General features: G+C 49.8%; 3 protein-coding genes across 10 annotated transcripts; 2 read left to right on the forward strand and 1 right to left on the reverse strand.

Annotated features, from left to right (window-relative positions):
- The first annotated feature begins 1,477 nt into the window (after positions 1 to 1,477).
- scyl1 (SCY1-like, kinase-like 1) lies at positions 1,478 to 22,043 on the forward strand. Of its 5 annotated transcripts, none has more exons than XM_058063037.1 (19): positions 1,478 to 7,981; positions 8,417 to 8,557; positions 9,660 to 9,767; positions 9,844 to 10,070; positions 10,328 to 10,418; positions 10,506 to 10,661; positions 10,807 to 10,965; positions 11,515 to 11,622; positions 11,704 to 11,817; positions 11,895 to 12,050; positions 12,289 to 12,477; positions 12,555 to 12,630; positions 12,760 to 12,924; positions 13,019 to 13,164; positions 13,943 to 14,014; positions 14,090 to 14,371; positions 14,611 to 14,689; positions 14,761 to 14,889; positions 22,025 to 22,043. In XM_058063037.1, the coding sequence occupies exons 1-18, from the start codon at positions 7,874 to 7,876 to the stop codon at positions 14,883 to 14,885; spliced, it is 2,502 nt and encodes an 833-aa protein (XP_057919020.1). In that variant the 5' UTR covers positions 1,478 to 7,873; the 3' UTR covers positions 14,886 to 14,889; positions 22,025 to 22,043. The 5 variants fall into 5 exon arrangements, with proteins under 5 accessions (XP_057919020.1, XP_057919019.1, XP_057919017.1 ...); XM_058063036.1 differs by lacking the exon at positions 22,025 to 22,043 and adding an exon at positions 19,401 to 19,519; XM_058063034.1 differs by lacking the exon at positions 22,025 to 22,043 and adding an exon at positions 15,624 to 16,807 and having other exon boundaries at positions 14,761 to 14,910.
- Positions 16,333 to 19,170, reverse strand: LOC131110197 (phospholipase A and acyltransferase 3-like). Of its 4 annotated transcripts, none has more exons than XM_058063039.1 (5): positions 19,087 to 19,170; positions 18,632 to 18,653; positions 18,432 to 18,543; positions 17,692 to 17,960; positions 16,333 to 17,635 (listed from the first exon to the last, which is right to left on the reverse strand). In XM_058063039.1, the coding sequence occupies exons 2-5, from the start codon at positions 18,641 to 18,643 to the stop codon at positions 17,516 to 17,518; spliced, it is 513 nt and encodes a 170-aa protein (XP_057919022.1). In that variant the 5' UTR covers positions 18,644 to 18,653; positions 19,087 to 19,170; the 3' UTR covers positions 16,333 to 17,515. The 4 variants fall into 4 exon arrangements, with proteins under 4 accessions (XP_057919022.1, XP_057919021.1, XP_057919024.1 ...); XM_058063038.1 differs by having other exon boundaries at positions 19,031 to 19,165; XM_058063041.1 differs by having other exon boundaries at positions 18,973 to 19,113.
- Positions 20,734 to 26,898, forward strand: ints5 (integrator complex subunit 5). Its single transcript, XM_058063031.1, has 4 exons — positions 20,734 to 20,883; positions 22,025 to 22,277; positions 22,558 to 24,528; positions 24,834 to 26,898. The coding sequence occupies exons 1-4, from the start codon at positions 20,807 to 20,809 to the stop codon at positions 25,539 to 25,541; spliced, it is 3,009 nt and encodes a 1,002-aa protein (XP_057919014.1). The 5' UTR covers positions 20,734 to 20,806; the 3' UTR covers positions 25,542 to 26,898.
- Positions 26,899 to 27,454: the final 556 nt, after the last annotated feature.

A 27,454-nucleotide genomic window follows, 5' to 3' on the forward strand; every position in this document is an offset into this window, starting at 1 on the left:
TGCTAAGCTAGCATGGATGTTATATAAGTGGTTCGCTCTGTAGCTTGCTAAGACAATGTCCAAGTAGACATTAGTAATTATCTCAGGAAAGGCTTTGCTCCAACAACTACGTTGAATGGCAAATCCCCAAAGAGCAGTTTACAGCAGTAGAACTGCAGCCGTATACTGTAGTATTTTACTGTACATACTGTACAACTTCGGCCTGTTTTAGCTGTGCTGTTTTCGCTTTAACAACCGAGACAGCACTCCAAGCACACGCTAAGAAGTCAGAAGGCTAGGAAAGTCCCTCTCCGACCTTTACTTCCATCCCACCGCAATCTGATCCCATGTCCCCATTTGTGAAAGCTCTACTTTCTCTTATTTGTTCCATTTGTTTTCAGCTTCGGCATAACTTAGCAGCCTTACATAACCACATGGTTCCATTTTCGGCTCTATATTTTCTTTGCTACAATGGCGGTCCTGCTGTGGCTTGGAAGGCGCTTTTGCCAGTGTTGTGCTGCAGCTGCTCCTTGCTAGCAGACATGAAGTCGTGTAACCCCCACCCAACCCGTCTTTGTGGCCGCGTGGGAGTCGTAACTGACGCCATGTTGTTACGTAGCCCCCCTACGCTTGCAACAAGAGTGACGTATACATGATATAACTATGGCGACGTTTGGAAGACAAGAATAATGTGTATCTTGATATGTCGGCTAATCTCCGAAATCAAAAACCCCCAAAGAAACTAACAAATGTATGTAGGAAGGTTTCAGTTGTCTTTCATGAAAGCTGGTAGGAGCAGTTGCATCTGGCAACTCATGCCCTCCCCCAGCCTACTGGTCATTTTCCACTCTGGCGTTGTTTCTGGAACTGTGGCGTTTATTCGCCTGACGCCATTTGAACTTAAACGACTGCACTGCGGCTGGATGCTGACTTATAAAGCACACTGGCGAATAATTAACATAAAGCGAATATAAAGCCACACGTCGTACCGTCCGACTTGGCCATATTACACGTGACAGCAATGGTCGATATTTAAACATAAAAATGATCACATTTGCACTACATCGACGTGGTTTCATCAGATTAGTGGTAGATTTATGTAGTGATGAGTTGGCTCTTTTTTACACTTATTGTGTATATATTATATTTTTTTTAACAGAAGGCGTAGCACTGCAGCAAACGAAAGTAGATCCGACCGACATTCTGGTTTTATCCAGTTTAGGAGGTTTGAAGCTGCAGTCCCAGCTGCAGAAGATTAATCCGCGCAGCCGTTAAAGCGTGACGTCAGCTGTTGTGTTTCAAACCGAGAGCGGAAAACAAACGTCTTTACCTACACAGAATGATGATTTAGTGATTTATATAGTTTCATATATACATGCTATTCGCACTTTGCTCCAAACAGAATCAATGTATAGATATATTTGGCTCGTAGATGAGGGAGTATGTTTCCTGTCGGATGGATACGTAACCTACCCGCACTCTAAGCGTATAAATAAGGTCAGTGCCCATCCACCGCCACATTGCTTTGATTCGTCTTCTTCTTTCGTGATTCTCAGGTGAAACCGACCCTTTTTGTACCAGTTTGGTTATTTTTGTAGCTAATTGTTGTTAAGGATGCTGTTGACGCTGTTTGTAGAATTTACTTCGCTTGTTGAGTAACGAAAGGAACGGTAGCTTTAATGTTTTCACGGAACAGCAGTCGGTTTCGGTCGGTGTTTTTTTTAATCAGATCTTACGTCAGACGAAATATTAAGTGAACTACATTTAAAAAAAAGCAATTTTCCCCTTTTAACGACAGAGATCCAAGTGTAAAAGTTGGGCGTTATGTGTTTTTTGCGGCCAATTGTTTCTCAGTTATGTTACCAAACCTTTCATTTGATCGCTTTGTTGCTGCCAAATGTTATTTAATTTATTAGTTTGATGATGGAAATGTGGTCTATCTACCTTGCGTTCTTTTTGTTTTTTAATGTCTCAAGATGGCCGTCGTGACGTAGTGTCTTCACTGCTATTGGTTGAGCTATTGGTTGCGTTGAAAGACTTACTGGCGCACATTAGCAAAATGGCGGCCTCTCTGTCAAGGTCAGTAGCTTTTCTAGAGTGTAGAATTGTTGTACTTGTTAGCAGTTTGACATGAACAGAGCTGGTGACTAGAACCAAACGGTGGCTAATTTTGTCACGCTACGTAAGCAGTGGCCAACCTGGTAATGGTTGAACTGTGCTGATGGCCCACAAGGCAAATAAGACGAAAACAAATGAAGCATTCAGCCTTCTGGCTGACTCACTGTAGCTAAATTGCTATTAGCTGAATATAATTTGTTGCCATATAGCCTTTTTTTGGCAAACATTTTTACACTGCACTGGCGGAATGTTGTGCCTTTTGCAAATGAATGGAAACAATCTGGCTGCCATCAACTGGCAATGTAGCTATACTACAGTGGCATTGCAGGCGTATTTTGGTCAAAGTATGTTTTTGTCTTTGTTGATGTAACCGCAACTTGCCACACGAGCAAAGAAACAGATGAGTTATCCTATCAACTGATTTTTTTTTTATTTTAAATTTTTTTTATACCACTTTTGGAAAATGGACTGAGTTATTGGGAGGAATGGACTTAGTGGTAGATGAAGAATGGACTTAGTCATTAGAGGAAGATCACAGGATCAGCGACGCGGGGATGACCAGGAGGGAGCCAGCCAGGCAGGACAGGACCAGAACGTGTGGTGGGACCAGAGTGCGCCAGGCAGGACAGGACCAGATCGTGTGGTGGGACCAGAGGGCGCCAGACAGGACAGGACCAGATCGTGTGGTGGGACCAGAGGGCGCCAGGCAGGACAGGACCAGATGGTGTGGTGGGACCAGAGAGCGAAGGGAAGAGCAGAGGGGTCCAAAAGATGGAGCCAGAGGCAGGGTAGCGGCGTTCAGAGTCCATCGTTGGCAAGCCGGCCGGTGCCCAGAGGGTGGGACGGGGAGCAAGCGCTTCATATTAATCCCAAAGGCGTTGGTTTGTATAAAGGTGGAGGTATCTGTAAAGGGGCCTGTTAAATCAAATTAATTGTACTTCAACTTTTCTTCTGTAGGACACAATGTCTCGCACAGATCTCTCTTCCCTTTTCCAGGCTATCTGTAAAGCGTGTCGTACCTTGATCACCCTTCCTGTTGTACGCTGATTCATGTGATGGTGGTGTCCGCTGTAACGACTGCCTCGGTAGTGTGCTGGCGAGAGGAACGTCTTAATGGAATTCTCTACCCTGCTGCGATCACAAGTAGTTCCCCGGCCGGAGGGAGAGGCGGTCCTTTATTGGCTAGGCCTACTCGAAGTTTGTCTCCATTTGGGTTTCTTTCAAATCTCTTGGGTGAAGGGAGGGTGGGATGGGGGGGTCTTAATCAGTCTCTTCCTAGACTCCACAGCTCTCAAGGTTCCCTTGGCAATGGCCTGACTAAGAACATCCCAACATCCAAGTGGCCAATTTGCATCGCAGGATAGCAGCCCCAAAAAGTAGTCACCTGGTGTAGCCAGAGCGCATGCGGAGTGCGGTAAAAGTCTTTGCAATTCTGTTCAGGCATTATGCTGCTTGTGGGTCGGGGAGGGGCTGTGTCTTTGTTGCTTTTGCAGATTAACTTATGCCAGCCCTTCGGTAATCTACGCCAAGTCAACGTCTTCACGTCAGTGCATATGGCGGAAATCCTTGGTGTTCACAAGTGCGGTATTTAAGTACTACTCAAAGACAAATATCTTGATGCAGTTGTCCCCTTGGAGGACATGATATTCCTGTTGGTTTGCACTGCCTTGTATTTTGGGCGGGGAGAGGCTTTTTCCTTTGCATTTTCAGTGTGCGGTGTCCTGTGCGCTTTCCAATACCTGCGTCCACCCGGAAGTCTCCTAACTCATTGTATGTACATGTTTCCTTGCGCTTGGAGCGTCACGTAAGATCATGAAATGTTTCACTATTTAACAGTCATTGTCTTAAACTTCCTTTCAACTAGTTACGTCCCTTGTATTGACAATACAATGCGCCAACTATTTGTAAACAATTTTCTATTTGCATAATAAATGCATAGCTTGTTGCCATTGAATACAGTACTGGTATGCATTTGTTATTGGGGGGGCTTTTTGGGGAGCTTCTCTTGTGCTTTTTCAGGAATTTAAGCTTGGAGCTTTGTAGAGCACGGATGTGACCCGGCCTCCTTGATCTTTCAAAGTGGAAATTGAAGGCAGATAAGTGGAATCCATCAAATATCGATGTTGTTGAAGCAGCATATTCCTTAAAGCTCCCAATGGGATGGGTTCAACGGGCTGAACTGCCCCATCTTAAAAGCTAGACTTGACTGACGTAGCGCTAGCATAGCACTGCCTGAGCTACGGGAACATTTGATGGACGTTGCTTGTGGTATCTGCAGTAAAGCATGTGGGTAAGGCTAACAGTAGTCAGTTCTATGATCTTGTGGGATTGTAGGGGTTGTCTTGTCTACCTCTGATTTCTACAGAGCAGTCCGACGGAGGAAACGAAATATTCCCATGACAACATGAGACACACGCAGCCCTTTGAAATCAACCATCTGTTTGGCTCGGGAATCAGGTTTAAATGACTCCGAAGAACATTTAGTCCTCGGCTACGTGCCCTTGTGCAACTGTGCAGGTGGCAGGTGTATGGTGAAATGCAACGACCACGCAACTGTGTGACGTTCCAAAATGTAGTAGCTGAGGAAGGCTGTGCATTGTGCAGCTTGAATTGGTTTGGCAACGCAAATGTGTTGCTGGTTGTGGTTGTTGGTATCCCTGCAACTTCTCTTTACAGAGCTCAGACTTTCAGGCTGGTTGATGCAGCAGTGAGGTCGTCTAATCCGGACATTGTAGTAAGATGTTGACCTCATTTGCCAGCAAAATGACCTTGGAACTGGCTTAATGTTAACCTCCAATCAACAATGCTTTACTAGAGAATTCCTCTTTGGCCAACTTTGCATCTTAAAGCGTAAGATGAGTGTCTGTGCTGGGTGTGTTGTGTAGATCACTCTGTTTCAGATGGTTATCGTCTGTCCACTCCGATCTCACCGCCTCTGAATGCAAAGCCGTCTGTGGAAGCTGCCGGCCAATATGTGTAGCCCCTGAATGATGTTCCGACCCTCTGTGCGCTTGTGCTTGAACCCGACGTCCTTCGCGGAAGCCCTGCTCCTTTCTGTCTGCGTGCGTGTGTATGTGTGTGCGCCTCTTTCCATTTTGGTTTCTCAGGTCAAAAATTCCAAATTTGATCACTAAGGCGCCTGGGATGGGCTAACCTGGGATGGAACACTTGAGAATCCAGGCACTAAGATCACCAGCTGCAAGTTTCTTTCCCCTAATGCATCACTTGTGTCGTGGGTGTCAAGTTAAGTCATTTGGGTTCCCTTAATTCCATGCCATGGCCTAGAGTGTAAACCACATGCTGCATGTACATCAGCTATGCGTAACATGACTACCTAATGTGTAACAATACACTTGCAATGCTGTGCTTTTGGGCCGTTTTGTGGGGCGGGGGAACAACAATCTCTTGTCTTACAGAATTCTTTCAGCATAAATCACTTGAGACGCGCTACTTAACCCTCTGCACCAGTTGTGGAATGCCTTGATTCTGCCTGCTTCTAGTTAAAATTTCTTGGAAGAATTGAGCTTCAGCGAGGAAGAGTAGCCGGTGATTAATTTGCTATCCACAGTTGGCGGTAAACGACAACCATATTCACATCCTTTTGGACAAGCACTGGTGAACGTTGATGTGGGGGGAGGGGAGGGGAAGGGGAGGCTCATTGTTGTCTTTTTTTTCTCCCCCCTTATTACAGCCAATTTGAGGCCAGAGTCCTGCCAAATATCACACTTGAGGAAACGGGCATCACCAAGATGCTGGTATCAGGTTTATCGAATGGATATGGAGTCTATACAGTGTCGCTCTGGGAATGCTGGGATGTGGGGCAACCGCGTGTCTTCTAGTTTCAGCCTGGTGTCCAGACTTACCCTTGCAGTGACAAGATGGCGTAGCGGCCAGGTCGTGTTGGGTTTTCTTTTCCTGGAGGAACAAGCTTCCGGCTTTGTTCCTCCAGGTTTTGCTTTTGCCCGTAATACAGCAACAACAAAAAGCAAAAGACTCCGGTGGTGGCACTCCCGATGTGGTCGGGACGGGGTTCAATTCCCTGCGGTGTCTTGCTTTACCAAAGTGCTGTGGGGAAAATCTATTTGACGTTGAAATATTGCTAATCTGGTCACTATTTGCTTTTAGTTGTGCGTGGATTCAGGATGGCTAAAGCTGTCATTGCTCAGCTTTGGAGCATATGACACCATTTAAAATGTTTACTTTCATGTCTAAAATCAAACTGCAACATTCAAATGTCAGCTATTAGAAAATACACGAGTCAAATATCCAGAAACGTTTCACTATAATAAGGTTGAGAAACTATATATAAAATGGAAAATACAATGGATAAGGATAATAATGACAAAGTTGAAATGGTTAAAACATTGTATCCTTGCGAAAAAGTCATGTTAGTAGCACAGACTCCTTACAGAGTAGCTCCACACATCACCCATACAGCGTTCCACATCTTCCACCTGCCAGTTTGAATTTAGTCCACCCATGGCATGCCCACTCTGCTGTGATTGGTCCCACTCGCTTGTAGCCGGGCATGCCCATATGAGAGTCCCCTGAATGGAGCCAGTGACCTCACAAGGGTCACTGTGACGTCACGGTAAGCCAGGGTTTAGAACCATCCCAAACTTCTTTCAGGGCTCACTTCCAATGCCCAAACCTCATTATCTCAAACTTGACCTTTTATACAACCATGGCACTGTTTAAACACCGGAATACCACATTCCAACTCCATTGATACAACCATGGAACAGTTTAAACACTGGAATACTACATTCCAACTCCATTGATACAACCATGGCACTGTTTAAACACTGGAATACCACATTCCAACTCCATTGATACAACCATGGCACGGTTTAAACACCGGAATACCACATTCCAACTCCATTGATACAACCTTGGCACGTTTAAAGCCACATTACAAAAAGAAAATTACAAATCTATCTTAAAACAACAAAGTTAATCCTAAGACTTTGTCACCTACCATATATGACAAAGCTGAGATGCACTTTTTTTCTTCAGACATGACTTCCTAGCAAATGTACACAATTGAAGTGGCAAAGTTGCATGCTTTCATTTTTCACTATGCTGGGAAAACGTTGGGACACCACTGAGCTAAATGATGGCCGACAGTTGAGGCTGCTCAAATTTGATGTCAACCAACTCTTGAAATCTGCTGTATAAAAGATAACTTGAATGTACTACGTGATGTGTATGCATGCACTTGTCGATTGTTGTAATAAAACTATGATACGACATGAATTGTATATGTTAAATGGTAGCTGCACCTTAGTCTAACCCACGATGAGTAATTTCAAATATTGTTATAAGCAGCTCACATGAATAGGATTCTATTTAGTTGTTGCTTTGGTGGTCCAGAATAAGTACTGAACAGTGATGCTCGATTATCATTCAAATGTGTAGGGTAGGTAATGTAGGCCATGATGGTAAGCTAAGCGAAGCTAGCTAAGCAAATTCCTCACATCGCCACACTGTTGGTCCTGTATAGTCTATTGAAACAGTCAATCCAGGCGACTGGCCATTACCAATGTGGTGCCCGTCTTGGAACTTGGATAATAACATTTCATATATTTTCCTGTATGATTTTGAATGTTTTATGTGGCTTAGCGTGGCGCTTCTGTGAGCAACCCCCCTCAAATTTCCACGGAACTAATATGCAGTGACGTGGTTTCTGTCCGGAATCATTTCCGTCCTGTCCAAGCTCGCCGTTCTGTGTTGAGCTGGTTGTGACTATGTGTGTTTGCTGAGGTGGAAAGAGGCGATGTGGTCTTTTTTTGCCAGGGATCCTGTTAAAGACTTTGCTTATGAAATTCTTCCAGACAACCTGGAGAAGTCTGGAATATGGTCGCTCCATCGGGGGAAACGAAAGGTAAAAGCCGACCCCTTTGCTAAATGTTAGCTTGTTCACGCCGAATAACATCAGCACTCGTTCGCCTTTTCAGTTCATAAATGGCGATTTCACCCCAGTTGTATGTCATTCCAAAAAGCGCGATGCGGAAGACGTGTTATTAATTGCGGCATCGCTAACTGTTGACTCGGTACATACTGGTCACGTCGTCGCCACGTCACCCGGTGTTGGCCGCGGTAAGAGCTGCAACTGGTACATCGAAAGGCTCCGACTCGGACTAGTCTTTCTTTTCTACTTACCTGCAGCGCCAAAGCAACCCACCTGGCCCGATTAGAACCGCTAAACCGGTCAATGGGCGCTGGTGGTCATCGTCACCGGACAATGACAGCAGTTAGCTTCACCAGCTTCCGGTAACAACGCGACTACTAACGTTTCTGCTGTTTGACGCCACACCAGTCCAATGGAGAGCCGGTGTCGGTGTTTGTCTACGAGGCGGCCCAGGGATCCGAGCAGCAGACCCAGTTGGCCAAGGCCGCCTTCAAGCGGATGAAGACCCTTCGCCATCCCAACATCCTGGCGTATGTTGACGGCTTGGAGGTAGGTCACGTGGTGCTCAGGCAGGTTGTGGCCTTGTTTTGTTTGGATGTAAAATGTCTTTCTTTCCAACGTGTCCCGTATCATCTACATCACATTAGAGAAAAACTTCCTAATCACTGTTGCATCGCCTTCTCTTGCGTGCCGAGCACGGTAGTCCACGGGTGTCCAAAGTGCGGCCCCAGGGCTACATGTGGCCTGTGGCGCATTCCAAAAAGTAAACTATGAAACACCAACAGCAGCAACAATGGAAACTCTGGCAGTGATTTTACAAGAATCAAGTCACGATATGAAGAGGAAAAAGGAAAAGTTGTACTTTTATTAGAATAACTGTAATATTATGAGGGGAGCCGCCGCGGTGCAGTGGTTAGCATTCTGGAATTGACCGGGAGATGATTCCGTCGGGATGCATTTAGTTGCTATTTACCTCTGAGGGGGGGCGTTCTCCCGTTGGCTCTGTTAGCATTAGCTCGCTAACGTTTAGGCTGCTGACAGTGTAACGTTCACATTGGCTTCAAACGGTTAAGTAAGGCTTGGGAACTTGGGTAGAATTGGATGCACTCGGTGGTATTTGGTACCTTCTTGCTACCTTTAAGTTGGGGGGGGGGGTCATGTTCACAATGATATTTTAGTAGTTTTTGGTTCAGCCATCCATGAGGTTATGACTGTTGTTATAATTTTATCCTTACATGTTCATTGGTGGATTTATGGGCTATTTTAAATTTTACTTGAATACAAATAAAAATACTTTTCCGACCACAAATGGGTGGGTAGATTGGTCGGTAGGTAGTAGGGGTATGCAACGCATCGCGTATTTGTATTTGTTGAGGTCAGAAAAGTAGATTGGTCGGTAGGTAGGTGTGTAGATGGACAGATCGGTCGGTAGGTAGGTGTGTAGATGGACAGATCGGTCGGTAGGTAGGTGGGTAGATGTGTAGATACATTGGTGTTTGGTGGGGAAATGTGCGTCTGTAGCAGTATTCCACGTGTACAGGTGAATGTGAGTAGATGCCGTTAGTTCCTGTGTAGCGCCGAGACGGAGCCTGTGTGCCACCACTGGTGCTCGACTTCATCTTGGCTTTGTCACGTGCTAACCTTCTCCCAGACCGAGAAGAGCCTGTACCTGGTAACTGAGCCGGTGACTCCCCTGGCCGTTCACCTGAAGGACGGCCCCGGTGAGCTGGAGGTCTCTTGGGGTCTGCATCAGATAGTGGTGAGCCGCCTGGTCACAATCCGCCTGGTCACGGACAGATCCTCCAACACGCCCTCACCCTGTCCTCCTCTTTCAGAAAGCTCTGAGTTTCCTGGTGAACGATTGCCACCTGCTCCACAACAACCTGTGCCTGTGTGCCGTCTTTGTTGATCGAGCTGGAGAGTGGAAGCTCGGGGCTCTGGACCACGTCACCCCAGAGCAGGGTGATCCGAGCGGGGCCTCGCTCCCGACCCCCAAGGCCGTTTACCCAGACATGGAGAAGTACGAGCCCCCAGAGGGTCAGAGCCGCAGTGGAGAGACATGGTGAGCACATCAAGTCCACCAGCTCATCTAGTCCAGGTTCTGGTACCTGTTGCCAAAGTCCCTTCCATTCACCCGCCATGCCGTTCCATCCTTTTCTGCACGTAACATTCATTGTTGTCTATCAAATGTCTTTAGTGAGAACATTTTGGGCGGCTGCTCAGGATTGAGGATTTCTATGGGAAAGGTGCCGCGGTTGGACTGGGACCCCGTTGGAGGGACTAACGATGTCAAGGCGCTGCTGTATGTCTGTTTTGCAGGGCGGGGGAGGTGTGGCGGTTAGGCTGTCTGGTGTGGGAAGTGTTCAACGGGCCCCTCAATAGCACGTCTTCTCTTCGCTCACTGGGGAAGGTTGGTGTCTGTGGCAAGTTCCTGGAAGATGCCACCATCACCTGGTGTCCCTCCTCCGTTGCCTTCAGCTCCTCTCTGCGCCCACAGATCCCCAAGGCCCTGATCCCTCACTACTGCGAGCTGGTGGGGGCCAACCCTCGGGCTCGGCCCAATCCGGCGCGCTTCCTCCAAAACTGCAGGAGCCCCGGAGGCTTCCTCAGCAACAGCTTTGTGGAGAGCAATCTCTTCCTGGAGGAGATCCAGGTGTGCTTTCTCACACAAGGACATGGAAGCTGATGTCAACCAGATGCTAATTCTAGGATAATAATAGCATTCAGTTCTTCAGCTCAGGTCTTCCTCTAATGGCTTGTACAATAACAGCGGGATGCTGTCTCTAAATCTTCCTCAGATCAAGGAAGCGGCTGAGAAGCAGCAGTTCTTCCAGGACCTTAGCGACAATCTGGACTCCTTCCCAGAGGACTTCTGTAAGCACAAGGTCCTCCCTCAGCTGCTCACCGCCTTCGAGTTTGGGAATGCCGGCGCTGTCGTCCTCACACCGCTTTTCAAGGTCAGGCCCACTCAGCGGTTCCAATATCACAACTTTTCCCAAGAAAGGAATGACAGTAATCCCTCATTTATTCCGACCCGACCAGATCATTTGTATTTTGCACAGTAGTATTCCTTCTTTATGAATGGAATATGTTCATAGTTATGGGATTAAAAACCTATTTACAATAATAAAATACATGAGTGACATCCCTATAGTCACCTTTACATTTGTATTGGCTGATATCCATCCATCCATTTTCTATGGACAGGCAGGATGAGCCCACGTCCCCTGGCAGGGGAGCGGAATGGGTGGCAGGCAGGTCTTTGGAGTTAGCAGTAGCTTCTATTATTATTATTCTCATGGTGTGCAGTCTGGTGCTGGCCATTACTGCCACCTAGTGACCAACGTAGAATACTGCATTCACAAGTTAAATGGTGGTCTTGATGGCTTGTACCTTTCAAGGCGTCTGGTGCTTTCTGCAGTTGATTAATAACCGCCCCCAACCACAACATTAGTTCAGTGATTGAACTGGCGTCATGTAAGGGATGTTTGAACTGGGTGTGCCAGGTGGGCAAGTTCCTGTGTGCAGAGGAATACCAGCAGAAGATCATCCCGGTCATCGTCAAGATGTTTTCCTCCACAGACCGGGCCATGAGGATCCGACTGCTCCAACAGGTGCCGGATTGTCTAAAGTTCTTACTTATTGACATGAACAGAAGAAGACAGCCACGGCTTACTCTCCTCTTTGCTTCCTAGATGGAGCAGTTCATTCAGTACCTCAGTGATGCAGCGGTCAATTCCCAGATCTTCCCTCATGTTGTCCACGGCTTCACTGACACCAACCCTGCCATCAGGGAACAGACTGTCAAGGTCGGTGTTCTTTCTTCCACGTCAAACACGGTCAACCTGACGTCTGTCTGACGCTGCTCCTCCCTCCCTCTGCTCAGTCCATGTTGCTGCTGGCTCCCAAACTCAACCAGAGCAACTTGAACCAGGATCTGATGCGCCACTTTGCCAGACTGCAGGCCAGGGACGAGCAGGGCCCCATCCGATGCAACACCACCGTCTGCCTGGGCAAGATCGCCTCCTACCTCAACGCCGGGGTAAGCCACGGGGGAGGGGAATGCAATCACGCTCCAAAGTGTGGGTGGTCCAAGAGCAGCATATCAAGATAGCATGGCGTATGGGATCAAACGTTACGACAGTACTCGGGCCTGTTGGCAGCAGCCCCTGGTAGAATGCTGTGCCTGTGCAGCAGGCCGGGATGAAAGGACGCGCTTGATGATGATTGACAGTCGGTCTTGTTGTGGACCTGGCCCTACCTCCCCCTGTCCTTCACAGACAAGACAGCGAGTTCTGATTTCTGCCTTCTCACGAGCAACAAAAGACCCCTTTGCGGCGTCGCGCTCCGCTGGCGTGCTGGGCTTCGCCGCCACACACAACTACTACAGCCTGGCCGAGGTCGCCGCTCGTATTTTGCCCACGCTGTGTGCCGTTACCGTGGACCCTGACAAGAGCGTGAGGGAGCAGGTAGTCTCTTCCAGCTGGTTTCGGCCTCGTCCACCACATCATCCGTTCTCCTCTTACTCTGCCGCTCTCTCTGCCAGGCTTTCAAAGCCATCAGGAGTTTTCTCTCCAAGCTGGAAACTGTGTCTGAAGATCCAACCAAGCTGTCTGAGATAGGTACTACACAGCAGAAACATCTCTCATCGTACGCTGGTGGCTGCGGTGTTCCTAATGGTCTGGCCGCTGAGTTTGCGTCACTCGTCTCTCAGGTTGGTGAAGAGTTTCTCTGTTCTTCTTGTCGTGCAGAAAAGGATGTTGGTGCGTGTGCCCAGCCTGCCGGTACGTCTTCCGGCTGGACCGGCTGGGCTGTGACTGGGATGTCCTCGCTGACGTCCAAGTTGATCCGCAACGCACCAGGGACAGAAGATGGCGGGACTTCCGATGCCGGCGGCGGCGCCAATCCGGCTATCAGTAAGCCACTGATGACAGAAATGAATGGATTTCTGGGCTTAGGGTGGGGAAGGTCATGTGGGTCACAGAAAACACGAGCTGTATCCTGTCTTAGCTTCTGGAGATAAAAACCTGCACGACCCCGTGACCAGCAGTGCTGCCTCAAGCTCAGTGGACCAATCACAGACGCTCCATGTTGCCGCCAATGAGGAGGAGCCAGGAGAGCGCTGGGATGACGAGGAGGACTGGGGGAGTTTAGAGGTACCTGGAATTGTATGTGTACACACACAGTATCTGACAAAAGTACACCCCTCACATTTCACGCTAGTCCAGATACACTTTAAAGTAGTCTGTGTACAGCAGCAGAGAGGCTTTCCCCAAGAGAGGCATCATTCCCTGCTTTTTATGACTGTGGGTACTCTGGCGTATAGTGTTGTTCCCTAGTACCGGGTACTGTGGCGTATAGTGTTGTTCCCTAGTACCGGGTACTGTGGCGTATAGTGTTGTTCCCTAGTACAGGGTACTGTGGCGTATAGTGTTGTTCCCTAGTACAGGGTACTGTGGCGTATAGTGTTGTTCCCTAGTACAGGGTACTGTGGCGTATAGTGTTGTTCCCTAGTACCGGGTACTGTGGCGTATAGTGTTGTTCCCTAGTACAGGGTACTGTGGTCTGTAGTGTTGTTCCCTAGTACAGGGTACTGTGGTCTGTAGTGTTGTTCCCTAGTACAGGGTACTGTGGCGTATAGTGTTGTTCCCTAGTACAGGGTACTGTGGCGTATAGTGTTGTTCCCTAGTACAGGGTACTGTGGCGTATAGTGTTGTTCCCTAGTACAGGGTACTGTGGCGTATAGTGTTGTTCCCTAGTACAGGGTACTGTGGTCTGTAGTGTTGTTCCCTAGTACAGGGTACTGTGGTCTGTAGTGTTGTTCCCTAGTACAGGGTACTGTGGTCTGTAGTGTTGTTCCCTAGTACTAGTACAGGGTACTGTGGTCTGTAGTGTTGTTCCCTGTCCTGACGTGCCATCGTTTCCCCCACCCAGCAAAGTGAGAAGGAGGATTGGAAGTGCGACTGGTCAGCAGAGACATCCAGGAAGAGCGGCAGCCTTGGAGAAGTAAGTCCCCTGTAAGAAGCCTTTGGGCTGAAAGGGTCTGGCTAATATTCCTCTGCCATGGTGTCGCTCGTGTAGGCGGGCCTGTCGGGAGAGAAGCAGAGTTCGGACTGGAGCAGCTCCGGCTGGGACGCAGATGACAGCCGGTCCAACGAGAAGGAAGGCCAAGGCCGGAGTTGGGCCGGCGAGGAGGGCTGGGGCGACGACTGGGCCGAGGAGGAGACGGCCATCCCTTTGCCCAAAGGGGTGCGCCTGGCCAGCGAGTACAACTGGGACGGCGGCAGTGGGAGCAAAGCAGCCAATCACAACGACCCGTTTGCTTCTGTGGCACAGAGAAACACCACGCTGAGGATGGAGCAGGTAGACGTGCAAGCCCTCAGAGAAACGAACCACTGCCATGTTAGTAGCATGTTGCTGAAATACCAAGTCCAAAAGAACCCCTCCAGTAGCGGACATGTTAGACCGAAGGCACATACCTGTAGAATATTGTCTCCTGTGAGAACATGGAAGCCATTGCTAGGAAGAAGAGATGCTAGTGTGAGTGGAGGAGGAAGGAGAAGAGTGAGCCATTGGTTTCATGTGATGTTTCCTCCTGGCAGCCCGGAGAGGGCTGGGGTGCGGAGGCCACCGGAGACTGGGCCACCGAGGACACGTGGGAGTCGGTGGATGGAAGTCAGGGTAAGACTTGACGGTGAATGTTGTTGCTGGACCCGGTCTCAGTGTCTGTGTGCTCTCCCTCCACCTGGCAGGTCCCAGCAGGGCCGAGCTCTCCAAGAAGAAACGAGAGGAGAGGAGGAAAGAGCTGGAGGCCAAACGGGCGGAGCGCAAAGCCACCAAAGGTCCCCTCAAGCTGGGTGCACGCAAACTGGACTGAGTGGGTGAGGAGAGTTTTGTGACAGGTAACACCCACATTCACTCGGCCACAGTGATGGAGGCTCCACATTCCCTTTGAGCCATGGGCAACATATCCATATGTACCGTATATGTACTGTATATGTACCGTATATGTACCGTATATGTACCGTATACGCTATCAGACATACTGTCATACTCATACATACTTGCTACATGGCCTGACATTGTCTAATGGAGGACAAGGCAGCCTGATGACACAATATTTGCTCCAATAACAAGTCACATGCCCACTTGTATAGTAAATGTACATAAAGTCATATTTTTATCAAATAAAAAAGTATATGTATGGATGGGACCTGACAAACATTGACGTGGGAATGGCAGACATGGACCAGTTAGAGGCGTGACACTCTGGCCTGGCAGCAGCATGAGCGCACCCAGAGGTTGAAGTAGCAGGTTGCCATGGAAGGATTCATCAGAGCTGGTCCTGTGGAAGTAGAATTTCACCAGTCTTTGACCTTTTTGAAATGTGTGTGCCTTGACTGACTTTGATGGCTCGCATCCCAGGTTCCATTCCAAGGTAGAGCACACGCCGCCTGAATGGCGGTGCCGGGAGCGTATCGTACATTAGCCACCATCCATCATGTGGACTGTGATCCACCCAAGCAAGACTCCCATGGCCGTTTTCAATGCTGTGGTAACTGTCCGGGTTGGTCAGGATCGGTGGTTAACGCCTTTCTTCTTGCCCGTGCTGCAGTGGCATCGGCTCGCCTCTTCTCCTTGAAGTTGTCACGCGCCCGGACATGCCAGCCCCCCCGGCCTGCCCGTGGTGTCCAGCTGTTTGGGAGGAACGCCGGAGTGTTTGATATTGGACTTCACGCAGTCCTTGCATCCTTTGCGTGGTCTGCCTTGGTTCCGCTTTCCCGAAGTCAACTGGCCATTCATCCATCCGGATCACGTGGCCAACCCATGGAAGCCTGGAAGCCGGCCTTTCAGTAACATGGCCTTGATGCTAGTTCCCGGTCCGTGTCTCGCATCCATAGACGGAGGAGCGGGGGAGGGCGACAGCTCTATCCGCCCTGAGCTATGTGGGTAGCTGGGTGTCGTGCTGGACAGGCCTTGGTGAGCTCCACCAACATTATACAGAAGTCCATATTTTGCTCTATGCATTTCTCATGCACTTGCCGAATGGAGAAGATATCTCCACAGTTCTGCGCTTGGAGCAAAATCCACAGTTTTCACACTAAATCACATTGAGTCCACATTTAGCCTTTTCAACTTGGGTGAATTTCACTTGAATGCTTCTTCACAATAAACTGCTTTTGTCTCTCTTGCATTTTGGATGTCTGCCTGAGATTTGCATTCTTTGGATGAGTGTATTGTGTAGTACAATGTGGGGCATGTACTCACCCGTGCTATGTATACTGTACACAGCCCACGGATGGCCGTCGGCATGGATGCATGTCAATAAAGACCTCCACCAAGAGATCATACAGTTGCTTTAATTCCAGTCACATATAAAAGGTGTCAGGTTGGAATAGATCTCTAAGTTCTATGAAACGACTAATTGTGGACTAATACTATTGCTGTGGTGTGCAGCAGTACTTTCCTCTCAAACATAATGTAGTATCAGCATACTTGGTGTCCTCTGCTTTGTGTCGGGCTTTGCTGCTCAATGCTTAAATTTGGAAATAAATAGCAAAGCAATACCATATGATACCAAGACGCCATCACGTTTTTACACTGACTTGTTTCACTTTAGATGGACGAGTAGTTGCTGCACCGCTTGTGTCCCTGTTGGTTAGTCTCTGGCAGACCTTTGGCACTTAGCATTTAGCTACAGCTAGCATGTTTTATGTTTATGATGGCTTCCTCATCATGTGGTATTTAGCTACAGCTAGCATGTTTTATGTTTATGATGGCTTCCTCATCATGTGGTATTTAGCTATAGCTAGCATGTTTTATGTTTATGATGGCTTCCTCATCATGTGGTATTTAGCTATAGCTAGCATGTTTTATGTTTATGATGGCTTCCTCATCATGTGGTATTTAGCTACAGCTAGCATGTTTTATGTTTATGATGGCTTCCTCATCATGTGGTATTTAGCTATAGCTAGCATGTTTTATGTTTATGATGGCTTCCTCATCATGTGGTATTTAGCTACAGCTAGGATGTTTTATGTTTATGATGGCTTCCTCATCATGTGGTATTTAGCTATAGCTAGGATGTTTTATGTTTATGATGGCTTCCTCGTCATGTGGTATTTAGCTATAGCTAGCATGTTTTATGTTTATGATGGCTTCCTCATCATGTGGTATTTAGCTACAGCTAGCATGTTTTATGTTTATGATGGCTTCCTCATCATGTGGTATTTAGCTACAGCTAGCATGTTTTATGTTTATGATGGCTTCCTCATCATGTGGTATTTAGCTATAGCTAGCATGTTTTATGTTTATGATGGCTTCCTCATCATGTGGTATTTAGCTACAGCTAGCATGTTTTATGTTTATGATGGCTTCCTCATCATGTGGTATTTAGCTATAGCTAGGATGCAACATGTGTGTGAAACAGCGAACGTGAGCTCAGGAGAAGTTAGGACAGGCAGGAGGGGGGAAAGGAGCGCTTGATTTGCACCCCTGGTAGAAATGTTAGTGTTTGTGGCCGTCCTTGTCCTTGCTACTGATGAGTCCAAGTAGCGCTGCAACCGCCAAGCCTACGGCACTCATGGTCACCCCCGTGAGCAAGATGGCTTCTCCCGCTTGTCGCACCTGCAAACAACCAAATATCAGTGACTGCGCCGCCCATCAAGGTCATGTTTACCGACCTGCCGGGACTCGGGCTTGCCGTAACGCAGGTTGGTGACAAAGTGCTCACAGTTGGCACTGATGATGCAGTAGCTTAGCATCTGGCCCACCAGCGCCAGGGCCTCCCTCACCACGTCGTCGGACAGGCGGGGCTTGTACTTGTGGTCCAGGTGGTTGTTGACTCTGTAGCGGTCCTTCCCCACCACCTCCCACAGCTCCTCTCGCTTCACAAGCGCTCTGTCCGCAAAGATGGACATCTTGCTGCCGGGGCCCGCCCCTGCACACTCGGCTGCAGGCACATGGTGATGTCACTTTGAATGGACTTGGAATGTTTGTAGCTGGAAGCTAAAATGTCAGACAAAGCGAGTATTTGTATGACAGTATACCTTAGTATAGAGTATGTGGTAAAGGTGGCTGTACAGTACTTAAGTAAGTCAAGTAAGTCTTATTCAGTGTACTCAGGAGGGGGCAGGCATTGGTTAGATCCGTCATCTGTGTTTCCATCCATGATACGTCACATGATCACCCTCGTAGCGTGGAACCATCAGCAAAATAAGGAAAGGACCGGCACCGGCACTTTAGTCATACAAAGACCAAAGTTGCAAAGTAGAACTCCATCCAAAAATGACTTGACATGTAAATCTATGAGGACCTTAGCGTGCACTGCCCATCATGGGCATTCTGCCCCTTGGATGTCTAACACTTTTATTGCAGTCATAGAGGGGGGGGCTTCTTAGGCGAGGGTGGAAGAGCCACTTACAGGGTGGGGCCAAATGAACAACAGCGCCGTGGCCCACGTACAAGGCCCAGTGCTGGTAGCTGCCACGGAAGATCTCCACCATGTCCCCAGGCTGGACCTTCTCATCACAGTCCTCCAGGGAGGAAAAACACACACAATCAGACATCCACACGGAATGACATCAAAACACTGGATGGCTTCAACTGGACGAGCTTTCTTACGGATGCTGCCATCTTTTCCTTCCTGTCAACAAAGCACACGAGACCAACCTTAGACAATCATTCTATTGCAATACACCACGCTCTATGCTACAGTATGCTATGCTACGCTACAGTATGCTATGCTACGCTACCCTTATTGTCATATTGTCATATTGTTATTTTCATGAAAACCGAGTTAGTTTGAAGCTTCAATTTCAATTAAAGAAAGTGAGTGGACTCGGATCGGGATACTGTTAGCAAGTATTATAAATACAGCAGGAAAGTTGCTGTTAGCATGATCTACCATCAGCTGGCCGGAAGGAAGCCAGAAGAACAGCAAAGCCATCGTTAGCATGATCTACCATCAGCTGGCCGGAAGGAAGCCAGAAGAACAGCAAAGCCATCGTTAGCATGATCTACCATCAGCTGGCCGGAAGGAAGCCAGGAGGAGAGCAGTTGACCGAGGCTGTGCTAACCTTCCGTCTGTCGCTGCTAGCCGTCCGGCGGATCGAACAGTCGCACCTCGTCAACAAAGTCACGTCGCCTTTTTTAAGCTGAGCCGTCAGAGATCAGCTGAGCGTTTCCTTCAAAATAAAAGTCGCGCCATAATAAAAGGTGAAATGTCATATAGTTCCGGCCTAGAGAGACCCCGGGGACAGTTTGCGTTTTGATGTTGATGGTTTTGGACGAGAAGCTCCGTGTTGGTGTGCTTTTACTTTGACACCAGTCATGAGCTCGCAACCCTTTTGTATTCCTTTATTTTTTCCTTTCTTTCTTTCATTTCTCCAAGACTTGCACTGGAGTCAAACCCAGCAGATGTATTTGCTCTGGACATGCTGTGGGAAGCATCATTCCATGGTGCCTGTCCAGGAATGCATGCAGGCGCTTTGCAGATGAGAACGAGGAAGATCATAATAACTGCTGGTCTACAAATATGGACTATATTCAGATTCCATATCAAAGCTGCACTAAATAAGAGCCCACATCCAAACACTCGACTGAGGACAGTGACGCGCCGCGGATACATAGGAGGAACAAGATGACAAGATGAGGTGCTCAGCTTTACTAAAACCTACCAACCCATCTGGACGGCTAAAACATCAGGTGAGGGATACCTTCACTGGCATGGCTGCCGGATGACACCGTCTCCTATGCTGCTTATCTTCAGGGTGGCGGGGCTATGCTGGAGCCTATCCCAGCCCACACCGGGCGAGAGGCAGGATACGCCCTGGACCGGTGGCCAGCCAGGACGTGAACTCTTCCTTCCCCAAACACGGAATTGCTATCACAGACGGGCTGGAAGGAGAAGCGGATGCTCTGGAAGAGAAGAAGGTCAAGGATGGTCTTCCTAGTGTATTGAAAGGGATTTGGAGCTCTGGAAGAGAAGAAGGTCAAGGATGGTCTTCCTAGTGTATTGAAAGGGATTTGGAGCTCTGGAAGAGAAGAAGGTCAAGGATGGTCTTCCTAGTGTATTGCAAGGGATTTGGAGCAACGTCAAGGTGGCTGGACTCCACGGGTGGACAAAGCCTACTGTACAGTAAAGAGCATGGAACAAGGGAAATGGTGTCTGTGTGCCAATATGCAAAGGGATGGTGTGAGGGAATGATCAGGGATGGATTCCAGGGCTTCTTCCTACTCCTCTCCAGACATGCTCAATCCAGAATCCTGTACCCCACTAAGCGTGTCTGCAACACTAAACCATTGCAGAACTCACTTAATCCAGGTCCTAACAGTATAGCTTTAGATTTTTGTAGTCGTCTCGTATGTTTAAAACACACACATATATATACATATATATACCTATATATATATCATTACCCATGTAATAATAAGCATTATAAGAATCTATTTTTCTGCAAGTCGTTTTGTGTTCCTTTTGTTGTGGATATTTAGATTTTGTCATCCGTGAGCGAACCGTGAAATAAAAGCTGGTCTGGTGGGACGAATTAAGACGCAAGCCAGAGCAGGCCGGGAGGAAAGCAAGCAATATTCCAGACGGGCGCCAGATGGCGCTGGTGATCATCGACAGGCCGCGATGGGTTCCGGTCACCACCATCGAAGGAGAAGGAACTTCCGGCCAAGGAGCGTCTATGGTGTGTAGTTTGCCAGAGGCCGGTGAGCTAAAGGAGTCCGTCTCGGTCCCCCATAGCCGCCGGGAGCGTGTTGATGTAGAAGGTGGATGCTAAAAGAGCAAACATGTCGTTGGTGTTTGACGGGAGCCCCCTGAAAGCGATGCCGAGCTCCCACACTCACACGCCGCAGACCGTCCTGAGGTGAGCGGCGAGAACCGCCCGTCGTCTACTAGCGAACACGCTACCGAATGTTATATCGTACACCGTACATATGTATTTTATTTATTTGTATTTTGTCACCAGCATACACATTATGTACTACTACGTTCCTATATTTGCCCTGTTTGACAGTCTGAATAAGAAGTGCTGGTTGTGTACTGGGAGCAACTGGAAATGTGAAAACCTAAAATGTTGCTTTACGAAGGTCAACACATTTTTATTTCTTCCAGATAAGACGAGAGCACTATCTACTACTACTACTACTACCACCACTACTACTACTACTACTACCACCACCACTACTACTACTACTACTGCCACCACCACTACTACTACTACCTGGTTTCTGCTTTGTACTGATAAATACGTTTTTATTGCCTTTCCATTTCATTTTTGTCCTGCGGTGGGGGTACACCCGGCCCGGTCACCTGTCAATCACAGGCTGGCACACATCAAATCAACCCTTCACACCAACGCCCAATTTAGGAAAGGTGTTGGGTCTAAAGGGCAAACCATTTTATGGTTTCAGCCTCGCTTCCACCCGGAAACGGCCTTCTGGGACGGTGACGCCGCCGCGACGTCATCACCGGAATTTGAAAAGAAGCCCAAGTAATGCTTGGACTGTCAGGGCTCAGCCCGGTCCACATTGCCCTGATCTTATTCTCCGCAAGGACTGGCCACGGCATTCCGCTTCATCACGTCTAGCCTTGGAGAGCAGACCACCAACTCTTTCTTCTTCTATGGTTTGCTGTCTGGCCACAGCGCCGCATGTTGGTGTTCACCCAGACTTCCCTGCCAGTTCCTTCCTGTCCCGCTCCTTCCTGTCCCGCTCCTTCCTGTCCCGCTCCTTCCTGTCCCGCCCCTTCCCATTTGGATGCAAGTCCTTGTCATCCAGTACAAATGGGAAAACTCTTTTTCAACCCCATAGAACAAAAATGAGTATTCCCATTTGAACAGGGCCTTTAACTCAGCGGTGTCTAAAGTGCGAGCCGGGGGCCATTTGTGGCACACAGCTGTTGCGGGGATACAGCCGTGTCAGTGACGTTGACATGCTAGCCGCTACTCCACCGTAGCTCCAGACTCTCCTGCCTTCCTCACATTCTGCTTGCATTTGTCTCGGTAGTGGCCAGGAACTGTCTCAGGAGATAAAGTCCTTCATCAGCGGCGTGGACACGGTCCAGGGGCGCAAGCTCAGCGTCCGGGAACACGCCCGCTGCGCCGTGCGCCTGCTGCGCTCTGTCCCGGCCTGTCGAGGGGCCGTGCTGGAGCACCTGAGGGGCGTCTACGACGAGCACGTCTCCGCCTTTCTGCACAGCCTGGAGAGGGAGGCTGACCCCGGTTCTGGCGTCAGCTCCAACCTGGAGGACATCATTCAGGTGGGAAGATAAGACAAACCCCAAATAGCTAAGGCTAGGCTAGGCTTTGTTCCTGAGCTCTAAATGTACTTGTAACCAATGTTGTATTGCGGCGTCAGATCCATCTCAGATCAGATCCATCTCAGATCAGATCAACCGGATCCATCAGATCCATCTCAGATCAGATCAACCGGATCCATCAGATCAACCAGTCTCTCCAGCGATTTAGTTTGGAAAGAAAGCCAATAAAGGTCAGGCGGTCCAGCTCTAACCCTGTCCCACGTGGTCTGTGTGTCCACAGGAGGTTCATGGCGTGCTGTCTGAGTTTATTGGACTCAACCCCCGGGCTTGGGCCCCGCTAGTGGCCGGCTGGGCGGTGGACCTGCTGGGTCAGCTGAGCAGCAAGCACGCCGCTCGGAGGGTCGCCCCCCACTCCTCCAGCCTCAACGAGCTCCTCCAGCTTTGGATGTCCTGTGCTGCCACTCGCTCCCTCATGGAGGCCTACTCCCAGTGCCTGGCCGCCATGCTGGCCTGGTGCCCCGACGCCTGCGTGGACGCGCTCTTGGACACCTCCGTGCAGCATTCGCCACATTTCGACTGGGTGGTGGCGCACATTGGCTCCGCCTTCCCCGGGACGATAATCAGTCGGGTCCTGGCCTGCGGACTCAAAGACTTCTGCTCCTGCGGCTCCAAGGACCAAGGGCTGGCGGTGAACGGAGCGGACAAGGGCAGCAAGGTGCCAAAGATCGGCTCAGTGGTGGGAATCCTGGGACATCTGGCCGCACACCACTCGGACAGCATCCGGAAAGAGCTGCTCAGGATGTTCCAGGAGAGCTTGAGTCCTTCCAGCCCGTTGTCTCCTACTTCTTCCTCAGCCTCCTGGGAAGGTTCCCCTCAGCTACGTCGAGCCGCTGTCCCGTTTCTCCTCCAGCTCGCCGCCATGTCCCCAAATCTCTTTGGCGCCGTGTCTGCAGAGCTGGTGGAGCTGCTGCGCCCCCCCGTCCTGCTCCAGTTGCACGCTTTGCTGCAGGGTCTCCCAAGAGAAGAACTGGATAACATGCTGGGCCTGGCCGTCCACCTGATCTGCCAAAGTCCCTCAGGGGGGGCTCGGGTCCTCCGTTTTCTGGCAGACACGGCCACGCCAGCCTCGGTCATCATCTCCGGTCCTACGCCGTCCCCTCATGAAGGGGTCAGGGAAGGCTGCGACAGCTTGCTGCAAATGCTTCTCCTGCACCTTCACAAGCTGGTGTACAACCGTTCGGAAGGAGCAGACGGCCACCCCCACCATTCCCCCCATTCCCATCAGCCGCAGCTTGTCATCCCCTTCTTGGAGGAGCTGCAGACGCTTGTGGGCCAGCTGTGCGCCGAGACCCTGAGGCTGGAGAGAAAGCGTCACCTCTGGTTGCATCAACTCCTCTGCCTGCTGTCCGTGTACGGGGGCCCGAGTGTGGCCACCGAGACCCTCTGTCAGCTCCTCACTCAGGCCCGCAACCCCGAGGAGCTGGCGCTGGCCTGGCAGCTCCACAGCAACCTGTCGTCCTGCATGGCGGGGCTGATTCCGGCGGCTGTGGCTCACTGCGTGGCCCAGGTCCACACGCACATCCCGGGACCCCGGCAGCTGAGGCAGCTGCTGCTAAACCTGGCCACGGTCGTTCAGAGCCGGGATGAAGACGGAAGAGGAACACTGGACGCTCGGTCCACCATGGCCGTCCAGGTGGGATCCGCCGTCTCTGTGCACCTCCACCATTTCAGCCCCCTCCTTCTCCACGGCGACCCGGCAGTGTCCCACGCTGCGGCGCGTCTCCTGGCGGCCAGTCCGCTCCCTCGCGCCTCCTCCCCGGCGCACCTCCTCCTGCTCTCGCGTGCCGCTGCCGCTCACTTCTTTCTGGCTCTGCGGTGGCGGGGGAAGGCGGGGAGAGACGGTGGGCGGTCAGCTGAGGCCGTCTCTTGTTCCGTGCAGATGCTGTCCCGCTTTGCCGCGTACTCGCCCCTCGCTCTCAAGGCGGTGCTTCAGCAACTGGTGGAGGGGGTGCTGCACAAGGGCAACGCTGACCTATTCGGGGGGCAGATTGCGGACATGGTGGGCACTCTGGCGCCGTCACGGGCTGGATCCCCTGATCTTGGAGCCTCCCTGTTGGATATCAACTGTCGTTTTGGGACCACCGTCAACTTCTCTGGAAGCGTGTGGTCTGTGTTTCACGCCGGGGTGATCGGCAAGGGACTGAAGATGCACACCCCCACAAGCCAGGCTGACCCGTCTGGGGTCATGCAGGTAAACTACATTTTCACCTTGGTGCTATCGCAGGAGAGTTCATTTGTGTGGAGGGGGTCTTCTACAACCTCAGGGGAGTTGGTTGACCGGGGGGGGGGGGGCGCAGCTCAGCAAAAGCTCAATTCCCCAGACACGGTTCAACGGTACCTCATGATAGTCTCGTCAGGTCTTTAGTGTGTGTACATACAGCGGGGTCTTCAACACACGGCCTTTGGTCCCAGGACACATGGGCCCACTGCAGCCAAGTGCTTCTGCTGGCCTGAGTTCACGTCTCATCCACGCCTTGTTTTTCTTGTCTTCTTTAGAACATCCAGACTCTGCTGACCGTCGTGGTCCGGTGTTGCACCTCCTCCGGTCTCAACGGCTCACGGCCACCGTCAGACCCCAACGAAGCACCGCCCATCAACGCCGAGGCAGCCAAAGTTGTGGCGGTCACACTGGTGGAGAACGTATGTCCGGACGTGGCCAACGGGGAACTGTCCTGGCCTCCGGAGGAACACGCCCGCACCACGGTGGAGCGAGACATTCACATCCGGCGCTGCTTCGAGGCCCACCCCGTCCTCTTCCCCCTGCTTCAGGTGGTGGCCGCAGGACGCCCGGCTCTCTGCTACTGCTCGGCCGTGCTCAGGGGCCTCCTGGCCACTCTGCTGGCCCACTGGGAGGCATCTCGTGAGGCCTCATCCGCCGACTCCCCGTGGCACCTCCAGGCCTCCTGCCTCTTGGTGTCCTGCATGGGAGAGGGCCAGCTGTTGCCTCCCGTGCTGGCTAACGTCCACGAGGCCTTTTCACACCTGGCGCCCTTCGAGGTCAGACTGCTGCTCTTGGCTGTGTGGGAGTACGTGCGGGCCAATGCTCCCATGCCTCAGAAATTCGTCTTCAACCCGGAGAAGGGTCTGTTCTGCAGAGACTTCTCTCGGGACGGAGACGTGGCACGATATGTGTCGCCCATTCACAGTGTCCTGCACAAGAACATTGACAGACTGGGACACCTCTGCTGGAGGTTTCAGCTCTGAGGGACACTCCGAGTGGAATACTCTCCGAGTGGGCTGCTGCATTGCCATGGCTGTCATTCACTTTCCTACGTGTCGCTGAGTCGTATCCTTTTGTACCATGAGTTCAGTAGACGTCATCCTTTCCCTCGTAGTAGTTTGTGAAGAAGACAAGTGTAGCGAATGATGGCCCCCTGCTCGTCATGTGACTGACTGGGCTCATTCAAATCCCTAATTTAGACGTTGAGATCATGGCTCCTAGTTTCTCCTTCAAGCTCGGCTTTCCTGAGTTCAGCCGCATCTTGACTTGAGACGCCATGCATGCGTCATGGGGCCAGACCATACACCAGATGGGGTCTACGAGATGAGGCTTTTAAGAAAAAATATGCCGTTATATCGCCATCTACTACTTTGTTACACTCTGTGTATGCTAGCTAACCCGCCGCCACCCACTGAGACAAGGACTGTATGACTGACAAAAGGTTTTGCTCTGTTCATGCCGTTGTTCTATGAAAGAAAGGCACCGAGTTTGGAGGCGGGAGACAGGCATGCAGGGCAAGGTGGAATTGATCCACTTCATTGTCATTGATTGATATATTTAGCATCTTCCCACGCCCGGGGCCCCCAGGGCTGTTTTTCTCAACCAGGAAGCTTTGTTACAAAACACCCCTAATTATCACAAGCCCAATGAGGCTGTTCAGATTATCAGAATTGATTTTGTTCGAGGCTTCACTACACGCCTGCAAGAGGCGTCCAGACTCAAAGCTGTCATTTTTTTTAATAAACAAGTATTCCAAAAAACGACAATTCCTTTTGTTTTCTTTTCCTTGAACTCGTGTTTGCCAAGTTGAATGACAGATGTGTGTCCTGCTGTCTATTGAGAATATATGTCCTGTACTTGACCATCCATGCATTACTAAATTGAGAATATATGTCCTGTACTTGACCATCCATGCATTACTAAATTGAGAATATATGTCCTGTACTTGACCATCCATGCATTACTAAATTGAGAATATATGTCCTGTACTTGACCATCCATGCATTACTAAATTGAGAATATATGTCCTGTACTTGACCATCCATGCATTACTAAATTGAGAATATATGTCCTGTATTTGACCATCCATGCATTACTAAATTGAGAATATATGTCCTGTACTTGACCATCCATGCATTACTAAATTGAGAATATATGTCCTGTACTTGACCATCCATGCATTACTAAATTGAGAATATATGTCCTGTACTTGACCATCCATGCATTACTAAATTGAGAATATATGTCCTGTACTTGACCATCCATGCATTACTAAATTGAGAATATATGTCCTGTACTTGACCATCCATGCATTACTAAATTGAGAATATATGTCCTGTACTTGACCATCCATGCATTACTAACGACTACATGTGTGCACTGAATGGCTGCTGGAGCATTGGGAGAATCTTGGGGCCTCGCTGCTTCCAAATGGTGCTTTGGAGCATTTTTGGGAGTGCGAACATCACATGACCGTTTACGTTGAACGCGTCACAGCTCGCATTGGCTGCTGGAAACGGATGGGTGGCTGCCATTCAGTGCACACATGTAGTACATGTGTACAACTTGTGAATATTATAACCACCAAGCTATTGACCCATGCCGGCTTCTAATGGGCGCACCGGGGAGTTTGTTGGTGCGTTTGGAATGGCGACCTGTGTCTTCACTCCTTTTACTGATACAAATTGCTTTGACTCATTCCTCCACCAGATATTGCTAATGTTGCTTTTCATGACGCGCCAAAGCCGCGAAAGTGTTCCGGTATTTCGGTACAATTTGAAGGAAGCCTCGAATGCCACCTCCAGTGCACATCAATGTGTTGTGATGCCGTCATCAACTGCGTGTGTACTTCAGGGACCTGATCGTGGAGATGACTGCTTGAGAGTCCACACACACG

Source organism: Doryrhamphus excisus, chromosome 23, assembly GCF_030265055.1.
Source record: "Doryrhamphus excisus isolate RoL2022-K1 chromosome 23, RoL_Dexc_1.0, whole genome shotgun sequence".
NCBI lineage: Eukaryota > Metazoa > Chordata > Actinopteri > Syngnathiformes > Syngnathidae > Doryrhamphus > Doryrhamphus excisus.

Bases quoted from the DNA above. Each gene is read 5' to 3' on its own strand.
- scyl1 (XM_058063037.1), top strand. From the start codon at position 7,874: ATGTGGTCTTTTTTTGCCAGGGATCCTGTTAAAGACTTTGCTTATGAA. The intron at 12,051-12,288 runs GTAAGCCACGGG...TGTCCTTCACAG, and splicing joins CCTCCTACCTCAACGCCGGG to ACAAGACAGCGAGTTCTGAT. The intron at 12,631-12,759 runs GTACTACACAGC...CTTGTCGTGCAG, and splicing joins AACCAAGCTGTCTGAGATAG to AAAAGGATGTTGGTGCGTGT.
- LOC131110197 (XM_058063039.1), bottom strand. The intron at 17,961-18,431 runs GTAAGTGGCTCT...ATGTGCCTGCAG, and splicing joins TGTTCATTTGGCCCCACCCT to CCGAGTGTGCAGGGGCGGGC. The intron at 17,636-17,691 runs GTCGGTAAACAT...GGTTGTTTGCAG, and splicing joins GCAAGCCCGAGTCCCGGCAG to GTGCGACAAGCGGGAGAAGC.
- ints5 (XM_058063031.1), top strand. From the start codon at position 20,807: ATGTCGTTGGTGTTTGACGGGAGCCCCCTGAAAGCGATGCCGAGCTCC. The intron at 20,884-22,024 runs GTGAGCGGCGAG...TTGTCTCGGTAG, and splicing joins ACGCCGCAGACCGTCCTGAG to TGGCCAGGAACTGTCTCAGG. The intron at 22,278-22,557 runs GTGGGAAGATAA...GTGTGTCCACAG, and splicing joins ACCTGGAGGACATCATTCAG to GAGGTTCATGGCGTGCTGTC.